The 13500-nt window shown below is 43.4% G+C and overlaps 1 protein-coding gene across 3 annotated transcripts in view; it reads left to right on the plus strand.

Annotated features, from left to right (window-relative positions):
• Window positions 1-13500, plus strand: part of TRP1 (tryptophan biosynthesis 1) — a 115466-nt gene that overhangs the window by 28726 nt on the left and 73240 nt on the right. For 2 of the 3 annotated variants that reach the window (XM_087661723.1, XM_087661725.1), the window contains 5 exons: window positions 4508-4669; window positions 5061-5144; window positions 5455-5643; window positions 5729-5819; window positions 5977-6036. In XM_087661723.1, the coding sequence (XP_087517849.1) occupies window positions 4508-4669; window positions 5061-5144; window positions 5455-5643; window positions 5729-5819; window positions 5977-6036 (586 nt within the window). The remainder of the gene's footprint in view (window positions 1-4507; window positions 4670-5060; window positions 5145-5454; window positions 5644-5728; window positions 5820-5976; window positions 6037-13500) is intronic. The other variant, XM_087661724.1, reaches the window with a different exon arrangement.

The following is a 13500-nucleotide window of genomic DNA, read 5'->3' on the forward strand; positions in this document are numbered from 1 at the left end:
TGGGTGTATGAGCTCTAGGCACTTGGAATGTTCTCCATGCCTTCTTACTATCCTATCCCAAGAATAGCTAATAAAACTCGTGCTCCAATTCGGATAGAAATGCCCTCTTCTTCGGCAGCGAAAGATTGAGCATGTTTGGCTATGTGTATAGGTCACTTGTGCTTTGCCTTACTGGAGATGAAGACGGGTTTCCTTGCATTCCTCGTCATACTATCTATTTTGTGGGACATTGTTACTTGGGGGGCTGGTATGGGTGTGGTGTGTGGGGAAAATACATAGTAGTTCAAGTGTGAAGTGCTCTTGCAAGCTATGTTGTAAAATCCTCAAGGTATATGAGGGGGTCCATCTCGTGCAAGCACCAATATAGATGATTCAATAATCACTCACTGTCAATTTGGTGAAGTGGTATCTAGGGAATCTCGGGTGGTTGCTCATTGGAGGGATCACCCCATGTCTGCAAGTGATGGTAAATTGTAGGTAGACGTGGTCGACTGCCATTGCTAGGGGACGAGGGGACAATTTGAAGGATTGTATGTTGGGGATGAGGGATAAGGGCCCTAGGAGATAGTCCACTGTGCTTGCTCCTACTCTTTGTATGGACCCTCTAGAGGGGGCTCCTCTTATACGTCTAGATGCACTCTTATGTGGAAAGCATGTGAGAGCGTTCGATCTAGGCCATCTAGCCAAGCCGTTAAGGATGGCTAATCCATGTGCGCCTTCAGCTCTCTAGATTGTCACCCCTCTTTATGTAGGTGCCGTGTGTGTGGTCGCCATCTGGAAGAAATTGGTGAGTTGTGGTTGATGTCCCTCTCTCTACATAGTGCTAGCATGTAGTAATGACGTGTGGAACCTTTGAATCTTGACTAGAAATCGGCCCAAGCGGTGTTGGTTTGGGGATCCCATGACTAGTTGGAGGGAGATGTCTCTTCCAAATAGTGTGGGGTATCGAGCTCGGATTGTACTATAGGCTCTGTATTTGCAAATGTAGTATTCCTTGCTCTCCATCACCTCTTGGTGTAGTCTGCAAATCCTCTCAGCTCTGGGAATATGGGCTGCCCTCTTGGTCTCAATCTCAAGCTAATGAGAGTATACCCTAAGTTGGCCAATGGCTACCCGCATCTCACATGGCATGTATACATCTAGGTTTCCAAGTCTCTCAATGAAGCCATCTGCTATAGTCTTCATGAAGTGGTCTCTATGGTACATCATCTTCGGGGAAAGGGGCTGCTGGTGTGAAATCCATGTATGCTGTATGTACAACTAGTAAAGGTCTTGCTGCATGACCAAGTTTCTCTATATGTGGGAGAGGTGTATGAAGGGCGAGCCAGGGTCATACTAAAAGGGGGGGAGGTGGTCCATGTCAATTCCGTATCTTGTGAGCCATTGCTTGACCTATGCATATCGTGAAGTCTTGTGTTGTGTCCATCTGGATGCATGCCATGTACTGTATGTATGAAGCTGATGGTCTCAATTGGTTAAGTTGAACAAGGTGGTGACCATAAGGTCTTCAATTCAACTCCTACATTCTACTTGGTCATTTAGTATAGGTGTTACAAAAAGGGAGGATTTGAACCCGGGTCAGCATTTTGATAAAACACAAGGGGCTTACCGCTAGGGTAGCCACTTGATGAATGAATGAATGAATGAATGAATGAATGAATGAGAGAGAGAGAGAGAGAGAGAGAGAGAGAGAGAGAGAGAGAGAGAGAGAGAGAGAGAGAGAGAGTGTGTGTGTGTGTGTGTGTGCGTGTGCGTGTGCGTGTGCGTGTGCGTGTGTGTGTGTGTGTGTGTGTGATATTAACATCTACAAAAGGTCAGATCGGCCTATAAGACCAAAATTTAACATCTAAAAAGTCAAGGAAATTTCCTAGGTCCCAAGATAGTTGGCATCTAATGCTATAACTAACTAAGTGGAAAATAAACAATAAACAATACATGGTTGATAATTACAAAATGATGTCTAAGTTAGATACAAAGTGGGAATCGCTTAGGAGGCACATCCCAAGATATCTCTCATGGGTCTATCTAGCGTAGAGAAATTAAAGCGGTGAGGTATGGTCCCTTGATGACAATGTAGTATTCTTTGTATTTGTAGATGACACCTCCTGTAGGGGTGTGGATTGGCTGGATGTGGATGACAGGCTTTGCACCTCTTTGTGGGTATATCTAGGGTTGTTCCCTATGGTGGGGCTGCCAGTTGGCGGTTCGAGGAGGGCTCTATAGTGGGGGTAGCCACCGATGCTCGGTAGAACTCTGTGAGTGTGCACTGGTGTGCAGCTCCCTGTCTCTGCTCCTGTGTTTGTAAGAGGTGCTCTTTGCGACCACATAGCTACATTAAGAAGAGCTTGCAACAGCTTTGTTCCAGGATGGCTATATTAACATACTGTGGAGGTCATAGTTGACCTAAAGCAAAGAAATCAGGTACATCAATCAGCATTTTTAGACTTCACTTCAGGTGCCAAATGGCATACTCAATCTAAAGACTAAAAAGGTAAGCACTAAAATTAACCTATCATCATAGGATAGGGGTACAATATATCAAATCATGATCTACCTAGACACTCTTAGATGATCACTTGCTTTCTACTTTGGGTGCCCAGAACTCTATGATGACGGCTCTACCTCGTTAATAGATTGCCCACTTCCCTTGTTTTGGTACTTCATGTACTTTCACTAGTTCTTGAGCTGGTTGGCTGTGAGCTCATATGCCATTCATCTCTTAATTCCTTGTAGAGATCTAATTTGTTTCATTACCTCCACCTCTCTTGCATTGTTGTGTATCATAAAACTAGATGCTTTCCTTTGGTCGGGATTGAGGGATCTCCAATGTCAATGAAGGGAATGGCTCTATACACTTTTCTTTGTATGATTTGGTGTTCTTGAACAAAAATCTTTCTCTATTTCTGCTCCTAGGTTCGTAAGAGGTGCTCTCTGTGACGAAATAGCTCTAGTAAGAAGAGCTTGAGACATCTCTAATCCGGGATGGTCATATTAACATACTGGGGAGGTCATAGTTGACCTAAATAAAATTAGATACATGAAGCATCATTTGTATCTTTCACTTTGGGTGCCAAATGGCACACTCAATCTAAAGACTAAAAAAATAAACACTAAGATCAACCTATCATCAGAACTTGGGGTGCCAAATGGCATACTCAATCGAAAGACTAAAAAACTAAACACTAAGATCAACCTATCATCATAGGATAGGGGCACAATATATCAAATCACATGATCCACCTAGACACTCTTAGATGATCACTCGCTTTCTACTTTGGGCGCTTGGAACTTTGCAATGACGGCTCTACTTCGTTGGTAGACTGTCCAGTTCCCTTGTAGGGATTTAGTTTGTTTCATTACCTCCACCTTCTCTTGTATTGTTGTGTAAAACTAGATGCTTTCCTTTGGCCATGATTGAGGGATCTCCAATGTCAATGAAGGGAATGGCCCTATACACCTTTTCTTGTATGATTTGTTGTTTTGGAACAAAAATGACTTTCTCTATCTCTTCATCATCTGGAACCTCGATCTTGTCCCATCCTTTATCCATGACCCTATTCAGATATCTTTGGCAACCCATCCTTGTTGCTGTTTTCCTTCAATTTGTTACGATTTCTTTTACTCAAAATTCATTTTGTGGTTTGGATTGCTATACTTAATGGATGCTTGCATCTTCAGCTCTCTTTTGCTGGCTGGTTTGTTCCTCCAGGTTTTGGACCTTCTCGTTCGTCTCTGTCAGCTTCTCTTTTAGCATTTTATTTTCTTGTAGTAGTTTTTGGACCACATCCAACAGGTAGTGTTCTGAATGAGAAGGCCTAATGGTGGGCTTCGATGGGGGAGAGGCCAGTACCTTGGAGAAGCTTGGTTGTTTTGCCATACACCTTGATGTCAGATACCAAGAGTGAGATAGGGGGACAGGACCAGCAGCTGATGGGCTGGCAGCAATAGCAGTCTGACTGCTGATGTAGCAGGTCTGACTCTGATGTGGAGCCCACCTAGATCAGAGCTGGTCTGACCCAGTACATGTCAGCTGCACGTCAGCCTCCTGCTCCAGCCCCCATAGAAAGGCTGCCCTGATTCTCTTGTTCAGATTGCTTTCTTTTCTCTCTGGTATCCAACCTTCTTCCATCTCAGATCTCTCAATTTACTGCTGTTCATGGCAGATTGCTATTGTAGATCAGCTCCACATCTTGGGAGAGCCAGGGTTTGTGCTCTACGTTGCACTTGCAATGTTTACTGAATTTTACTTATTTTGTTCCTCTTTTTCTGGCTTTATTGTGAGTTTGTCATGTTGATCAAGAATGCATTCTTCATGTACTTAGCTCTTGTACTTAGCCTCGTCCAGATCCTTGCATGTTAAAGTTCTGAATTCACTGTGTCAACATCTAGTGGATTGTGCATGACATGAGTGTTGCCATCTGTAAATTTTTGAGAGCCTTTTTAGTTGATGCTAACATATTTTACAAGTCTGTTTCAAGACCAATTAAACTATTGTTTGTTAGTGCAGATCAGTGGTCTAGCTCAGGCCATGATAAATCTTTGTGTACCTGTAGAAGGTGTTTTGGATGCCTTTGATATTGTTGGTACCGGGGGCGATGGTGCTGATACTGTAAATATCTCAACTGCAGCTTGTATTCTTGCTGCAGCTTGTGGTGCTAAAGTTGCAAAGGTATGTACATGGTCTCTAAATCATCATTTCCTGATCTATTGCATCATGGCCAATCCATCTCCCTTCTTTTCGAGTGCTCTCCGTATCAAGCTGTTGAAGTTGTCCTCTATATACTTGTAAGCCGGTGTGCACCAAAATACACCTGTTGCAGACATGGTAAAGATTGTTGGATAGGGGAATGAGGGTGACACAGCTCATTAACATGATTGGCCAAAATTTCAAATTCCAACTTTGTTCTCAAAACCTATCAGTTGTTTGCAGTACTATTGCTGTTTCAGAAGCTTGTTTGGCCCTGACTTTTTGTATGATAACTTTCATAGGAATCTGGGCATAACATCTGTGATGTATGTAGTTCTGAGTACGATCTATTGTTTCTCCTTACTGTATCTAGCAAGGGAACAGGTCCAGCTCTTCAAGTTGTGGGAGTGCAGATGTTTTAGAGGCCTTCGGTGTAGCCATTTCGTTAGGTCCAAAGGTAAAGAAAAGCTGTAGCTTTTTCCTGTTCATCTCTGGGATTGTAGATGTTTTAGTGGCTGTCAGTTTGCTCTTCCAGTAAGTGCAAAGGCATGTGTTGAGAAAGCTTTTGCATGTTTTTTGGTAGATAAAAGAGAGATGTAAACATTGATTCTCACATTCATTGGGAACAGGATTCTCTCTCTCTCTCTCTCTCTCTCTCTCTCTCTCTCTCTCTCTCTCTCTCTCTCTCCATTTGGATGCTATGATCACTTCTACTGAGGTTTGTATGCGGTAATTAACATTTTTATATTACTTTTCCACTGGAGCAGGGTATTGCAAGGTGTGTGAAAGAGGTAGGTATTGGCTTCATAATGGCTCCAAAGTTCCATCCTTCTATGAAAGTTGTTGCTCCCGTACGAAGATCTTTAAAAATCAAAACAGTGTTCAATATTTTGGGTCCCATGCTCAATCCTGCTCGTGTACCATATGCTGTTGTTGGTGTATACAACTCAAACCTTGTGAGTAGTGAATCCAGCCTGATTGTTATGCATTTAATGGAGAATAAGATTGGAGTTTTCTGACTTTGATCTTTTTGTTGTGAAGGTCAACATAATGGCCAGGGCTCTTCAACATTTTGGAATGAAAAGAGCTCTTGTTGTTCATTCTGAAGGGCTGGATGAGATGAGCCCGCTTGGTAAGTTTGAGTCATTCATTCAACATGAGCAAGCTAAAGATCAATGTGTTTTGGTAGTACAGTATATCGTATAAGTTTTGTTTATGTTTTCTAGTGTTGTGTAAGTTCCTTGTATTATGTTTTTGTACATCTCTGACTTCTTATAGCAATTATGCAGGTCCTAGCTGCATGACAACGGTCACTTCTGATGGCATCACTGAGATGACAATTGACCCATGTATGCCATGTTTCTTTTTGCTACAATTCTTCGTGCTGTGTTTTAAAGGTTAATGGGCATGATCTAATGGAGGTTCATCTGTTTGCATGCCAAAAACAAGTCCCAATCAAAGGGTGTATCGTGTCCCTCACTCTACCTCACATTCTCACTCTCTCACCCTCACTCTCAAGGTATGGAAGCAAGAAGCTTGTAGACAAGAAGGTAGTGGTAGACTCAAAGTATGTACACACAAGAATGGCTCTCTATTTACTTTTACAGATTATATACACTAGGGTTTTTGAGAGGGCACCCTCTACCCTACTTCTCTCATCATGACTGGTCCTCCTTTCTGCATTCCACTTTGAGTGCTCTGGACATGCTTTTAAATAAAAGAAAATAGAGTTGTCCACAATCTTCTTGTCCGTGTAGATCTTCTAGTCTAGACCTGGTTAACTGCATGGGAGTGAGCCTGGCTCTGGTAAATGGGAAAATTACAAATCCACGTCATGCAAGGGTGGTGCCTAAAATAACACAATGAATCTTCCAAATTTCACCTAGCTTTGCAAAAATTAATTCTGGCACCTTTGATTGGCCTTCCTGCTCTCCAGCTTCAGACTAGCTTTCTGCAACTTGCCTCCTCTAAGGTTTAGTGAGGTATCACAATTTTTCCTTCAGTTTCATTCGAGTTTCATCTGCTCTTCTTTTCTCTCCATGTTTACTTCTGTTGCACACTTTCACAGGGTATTATTGCCACATGCAATCATAGGGAGCCCTCAATCTGCTGCACTTTCTCTTCCTGCTCTTTATATCCAGGTTCAGACCAGCCTTCTGCAGCTTGCCTCCTCCAAGGGTTAACATCATATCACAGTGTTTCCTTCAATTTCATTCAAGTTTTAACTGCTCTTCTCTTCTCTCCATGTTCCTTTACTTCCACTGCACACTTTCACATTTTATTATCGCCATGTGCAATCATAGGGAGCCCTCAATCTGCTGCATTTTCTCTCAAATCTACTGCGTTTTAAGCTCCTGCAGACAGGCAACCACGAAATAGATGACCAAGAGCGAGAAGCCCAATGTTTCGACCACTATGATTGGGAGGATCATTGTGAAGATTGCCATTTGGGAGGATCACTATGAAGACATTTGTGATTGTGTGGATTGATGCAAAGAACCCCAAAGAGTTTGTGAAATCTTTCGAGATGTGGGCTGTCATCAGCCTCCTTCTATTCTTCCTTCCTCCATCTTTCCTATCCCCCTTCACCTATTGATGTCCTATATTTTGTGGATGGCCATCTAGGTGCTAGTCTTCCCAATCTCCTAGAGAAATATAAGCTTGATGGCTCAAATTGGGCCATTTTGTCATGTAAGGTTGAGTGTATTCTTGACACATTAGATCTTTGAGATTTTGTTGTGGATTAGTAGATTGAGTTTGCAACAAATTCAACTAACTCTTGAGCATGTTCCTAATGATTCAGTTCTCATTCATGTATGATGCATTCATAATGCCTTTGACATTGGGATCCAATCCCTCTCTTTATTAGGTGTGAAGGATCACATGACAAAGATGGAGGAGATATGGGATGAGCTTGCATCCCTTGGTAAGCAGGTTGCCTCAAATGACATGGTTGTGACTCTTTTGTCACATCTACCATCTTTGAAGTACAAAGTTTTCCACCTAATTTCCCCACACTTGTATTTTGGATACTATCACCTTGGAGGAGTTAGTCCCTATGGTTCTTGAGCTAGATGCATGATACAAGAAGTCTCCTCACCTCTTGTGTTTGGGACACTGTCATGTAAGAGGAGTTAGTCCCTACGGTTCTTAAGCAGCATGTGCAATACAAGGAGACAATATTTGGTGGAGCTAGATCCGCTAGCCATACTTTTGCAGTTGGCACTAATTTAGGGGAAGGACAAAAGAAAATGAAGAAAGGGAAGAAATTCATATCGGAGTCCTCTTCCAACTCCGATTTTGACAAAGGGGAGAAGCGAAAAGGATTTCCCAAGTGTTCTCACTGTGGAAAGACCTTGCATCTAGAGCAAAAGTGCTGGAAAAAGTACCCTCACCTTCATCTTGGTGCAAAGGAACCTACCTCTTCATTCACATCTACTCCCATCGTTATGATTGAGTCAAATTTTCTTCATATCCATTAGGTGGATGCCTCTCCCTTGGCTTTCTTATCTTTGAGTCACATGATTGGCTCAAACATCTATTTTCCGTGAGGATACCATCTATGGTGATATCTTATCTATACCTATCATTGGCGTGGGGCACCATGCTGATTCTACTTGACCGTCCATTGTCAAGTTCCCTTCCATGACTAAGATTTGGGCTTCCAAAACTCCTAGTGTATGGCCTTACTTGTCTTAGTACTCGGTTATCTTCATTGAGCATACTTGTTGAGGATACTATCTCAAGAGCCATTGTTTGGATATGTTAGGAGTGCAGGCTTTACTGGTTCCATTGCCCTTCTTTTGTGCAAGGTTTGCCTTGGCATCTCCCTAATGCATTAGCCACGAGGCTTCCTTCTCTTTCATACGTTTCTACTCATCCCCCACTATCTTCTTTCATGGGTTCTCCTCGGACCTCTACCCCTTTTCATAGCAATACAAACATCGATCATGTGGTTGTGGATTCCTTGGCTCTTCTATTAGCTTCAGAGGGGGATTCCTAGACTCGTGAGGTGCTCTTGCAAGGATGCACATCTTCATAGAGCCTTTACATCATGCAATGGCTACTTAACATTTCTCCATCCCACTCTTCCTTTGCTAGAATGCCCTTTGGTACCTAATATCCATCTTTAGCAAGTGTACGCTTTCCTTTGATAGCTCCTTGCTATCATCTTCTTGTTGAACGAGAGACTTGGCTCATCCATTTTCAACTCGATCGGTTTTGTGTGACCCACTCAAGGCCTCTGCACTCTCATTGGCATATTCTTGCCATCCCTATTTGCAGGTTTTCATTCGGAGAGGAGGTCATGCTACTCAACTAATTATCTTCATCAACTAATTGGACGTGTTTTGGTCTTCCATTGGATTTTTTACTTCTTGTGCCTTGGTCCACATCCAAGATTTGAGAGGGGGTGTTACAATAAACATAGAAGATGAAAGAAAGTGAATAATGAATAATGAGTAAATACAATGCTCAATGCAGCAAACATACCATGCAGTGAATACTGAACCTCCAACTCCCATGCCTTAGGGGCTGGGGTAGAGAGTATGAATAGAAGAGTGTGTCGTACTCTGGTGGATCCTGAAATGTAGTAGGCAGCCTCTGACAGTGTGTTGTGGCAGCAAATGCAGCAGTACGAGCTGGGATGAAGTCGCAGTGCAGGAAACAACAACCGCAACAGTTTGTGATGACAGGGCAGCTGTATGACAGGTTTGATCAGCAAAACGCAGACCGCAGTCCATGTAGTAGCTGATGGTGACAATAGAATTAATAAATGCAGGGGCTGCAGGCCATGCGACAGGCTGATGACTGCAGGTAAGAGTCCAATGGCAGGAGCAGACGATGAATCAGCAGTAAATGCAGGTTGTAGACTGGTTGCAAACTGTTGGAGATGGCTGATCAATAGGCATTAGGTCTTGGACAGCAGCAAACAGCAGCTTGAACTGAGATATCTTCAGTGAATGGGGTGTGGGCAGCAGATAAGTACACCTCAATCTGCAAAACAAGAATAACGCTGAGTGGTGGGCAATCTATCTATTTATAGATGGCTAGGTCCTCCCAAATTAGGGTTGAGCTTGTTAGCAGTCTAGTCATGGCTGCTCATGAGTGAGTTTGGGCTATGTCAAATATTACCAAGTTTATTAGGTGTTTTTTAGTGGTCACTGGTGTGATTATTTTGGCATTTTATGCTGGCTGACCTGATGCCGTTTATGGCATTCTTTGGGCCTTTTTATTCAGGCTCTTCCTCCACATTCATTCATTCATGACTTGCAAATCAAGTGTATGCCTTGTGGAGAGAGGGACCTACTGCCAATGCCCATGCAGTGAGTCACTCACTGTTGTGCACATCTGTCTCGTGTTTGGTATATGGATTCCATTTCTTGAGCACATCTGTAAGTTCTCCCTTGCAATGTTCTTGTTTTTTTTGTCTTCCTTTCTCTTCTGACTTGTGTTCAGCAGTCTATTTCAGCATTCTTTCATGCTTCCATTGCTGCATCCACTTTTGGTATGGTATCAGATTTCAAGATCTATGCTCCTATTGTTGTTTTCTGCTGATTACAGGTCTTCTATTGCTGATGACTGATTTCCCTTGCTTGCTGCCACCTCCTTCCAGCCTGACAACACTTGTCCGCTGCAAATCGCCCAGTTTCCAGCCTATGCCATTTGCGTTTACTGTATTAATTGCTCCTACTACCCGTGTTTTGTCTCCAGTAGTTTGCATTTGCATTTTCTGCATTATTTGATTGTGGTACTACTGCATTTAATGCTTGTTTTGTCTGAGTTTGACTCCTATAGGCTGGGCGACTGTATTTTCAGGTTTTGTTGGCTGTAATCTTTACCTTTTGGCTGTGTTTGATCAGATTTTGTCCTTTTGCAACAATTATTTTGTGATTAGCTATCTCTACACTGCATGTGAACTCCAATCAATGTACTCTGTACTATGCTTTGGCTATAGTCTCTCTCTCCTCCTCTTCTTTTCCTTTAATTTTTTCTCTTTCTATCCTCTCTAGATGACGACTCCTTGCTATTCTATTGATGACAAACTTCACGGCCTTGATTACCCAACATGGAGTGTTGTTATGAAAGCACGGTTTGTGCAGAAGCAGTTATGGTATGCTGTTTCTAGAGCTTTCAAGCGTCTCACTCCTCTTCTAGTTGAATTTGACTAGGACAACTATGAAAAAGTTGTGTTCACGTGGGATAATGATGATGCCCGTAAATATTTTGCTCTTCTTCGCTATATCTCTTGCAAGATTTCTTCCGAGATTTGGGTGAAGCTTTAGATGTTGTATGTGTTAGATATGATCAATGCCCCACCCTCATTAGGTGCTACCAATGATCCATGGTGCTCAAAGTTGTAAGGCCCCCATTATGAGGAGAAGCCAAGTGTGAGCCCGGACATTGGTAGAGTCCTGACTTGTATATCAGATGAGGTCTATGTGACCGGATGGCAAAAAGGTAACCATTGTGGGTCTAATCTTTGGGTTAGACGGAGTGGTTAAGCTGGTAGCAACTCGAGGCGTATTGCATCGAGTTGCGGTATAAGGGAGTTAAAAGGGGCCCCTATTGTGGGGTCCGGGGGCCGCGGAAGCGGCCCCTGGTTGGGGGGTCCCAGGGGGGCCAGCGGCCCCCCTGGCTGGGGTCCGGGGGCAGCGCCCCCGGCCCGATGGTAAAGGGAATATTCCCTGGCCGACTAGTGGAGGCTCATATGGTAGGTCGGTCAGCAGGCCGACCTAACGACCTTCGCAGGCTATAAAAGCTAAACCCCTTCGCAGCCATCACACACTCATCTTTCACCCAGTCAGAGTTGTTATTCCAGCTAGCCTTAAGCTCTTCACCTATCTTCTGTCTAGATCGCCATCTAAGCTTCACACAGTGGAAGCGCACGGGTGGACAGAGCCATCTTTGTATCGGTTGTTTGGAGTTAAAGAATTTATGATTCTCCTCTTATCTGTTGTGTACTCTCTATCTCTTTCTCAGATTCTGTTCGCTGTGCCGTGTAATATTTTACAGTATGAGGCCCCTTCGACCATGTGTGCAATTACCCTTTATGGTCAGCTCTAGTAGATGAAGTTTGAGCTGAAGGATGATATCTAGTTATTCTTGCTTCAATGTACGGGATTAGCTTTGACACATGTAGTTTGCCCTTCTAGGGGCTCATCTTATGGGGACTATGCTCTACTAGCTTTCTTTCGAGTTTGATGGAGAAGCAAATGCTTTTCAGGCCCAGACTATTGTGAAACCACATCATTCCATTTAGTTTCCCTTCTTCATTTCTATTTTTGGTTTCAGTTTCCAGCCCCAAAATGACTTTCTAGCGTCTTCCAAGAGTAGCGAAGCGCAGTGGGTGAGGTTGGAGACTGTTTGTGCCTATATATTTGGCACCTCCCGTTCATTCTTCACTCTCCATACTTCTGTTCATGAGGCCTTTGTACCCCCCTACTTCTCTCTCTCTCTTTCTTCCTCCTCTCCTTCCATCATCTTCACTCCCTACTATTAGGTGTCAATCTCCATCATCATCAGGGCTGTCTTATGGTGGCAGCTTCTCTCCTACTTAGCTGGTGACCTTCCTACACAGTGGGTGACAACACTCCTTGCATCGAATTTTGATAGCTAGCGTTAGCTTCTTCTCCTCTAGGTGGCTTCATTAGTTTGTGTTTGGTTGTTTGGGCAGCTTCTCCATGACTTGGTGACAGATTACCAGTCCTTGTACCCTATGTTTGGTAGTGAGGAGCCTCCACCCTTTTGCATTTGCTGCATCTGGGATCTCCTTCACTGCTGGTGACCTTCTCCTCCACCAAGCATTATCATTAGAGACTACTACATTTGCGTTTTCAGCTTGTGAATCCTCCTCCATCTTCGGCGTCACTCCCAAACAACTGGTGTCATTCATTAGGCCTGCATTTGCAAACTCAGAGTAACCTCTTTGACGGCAGTCTCCATGCTCTAGGTGACACCTCATTATCCCTACGTTTGTAGACTTAGAGGCTTCTTCGGTAGTCTCCCTATTCTAGGGCATCTTGCTTGCTAGGACTCCTTTGTATCAAATTCACTTCATTGATTTAGTCCATCATCTTGTTCATCTAAGTTTCTCTTCTCTTCTTAGTGTTTGCTGTAGACACTCTATTTTTCTCCATGCAAATCCTACTGTCTCTCTAGTTGCTTAGTCATTTCTTGACATGGTATTCAAAGCTAGAGGCGCTCAGTGAGCTACGAAGATCCTCTGTATCAGAGAAGGAAAAGATAGGTTGTAGGTTCGACATCTACATCTGATTATTACTCTACTTTCTGCTGTGTCACCGGGAGATATCCTTCTTCTCCCTTCCACCCTTCCTTTTATAGGTTACCACTTCGGTACCATGTTGTCTCCAGTGATAGATTGCTTGTCTCCTGGGTGCTCCTACTATAACAAGAACGGTCACATCCCTGAAGGTTATTGACATCGATCTTTGCTCCCTATCCCACCAGAGTATATGTATCTTCCACCAAGCATTCCTTGTGCTACCTCTCCTTTCTGAGCCACAGAGATTGTTATGCATCAACTCTTAGCTTACTATGCCCAAGGTGATAAGACACATTCGACACGCACTAAGTCCTTATGAGCAAACAGAGGCTCTCAAACCTCATGTGGCTATTAGTCCTCCTAGAGACTACCACATTGGGTGGAGGTTTCACCCATCCATTTTTGGGTCTAGTAGATACCACAAGCTACATCGCCTCCACAGTCCACTCCATTGTGAGCTCGTGATTGTTTTTTACACTTAGCTCACCTTGAGCCTCCTTCTATCCCACCCTCTTCTACTTAGGTTTGA

This window comes from Lygodium microphyllum, chromosome 21 (genome assembly GCF_053477565.2).
Source record: "Lygodium microphyllum isolate KBCC chromosome 21, Lygodium_microphyllum_v1.1.10, whole genome shotgun sequence".
Lineage (NCBI taxonomy): Eukaryota > Viridiplantae > Streptophyta > Polypodiopsida > Schizaeales > Lygodiaceae > Lygodium > Lygodium microphyllum.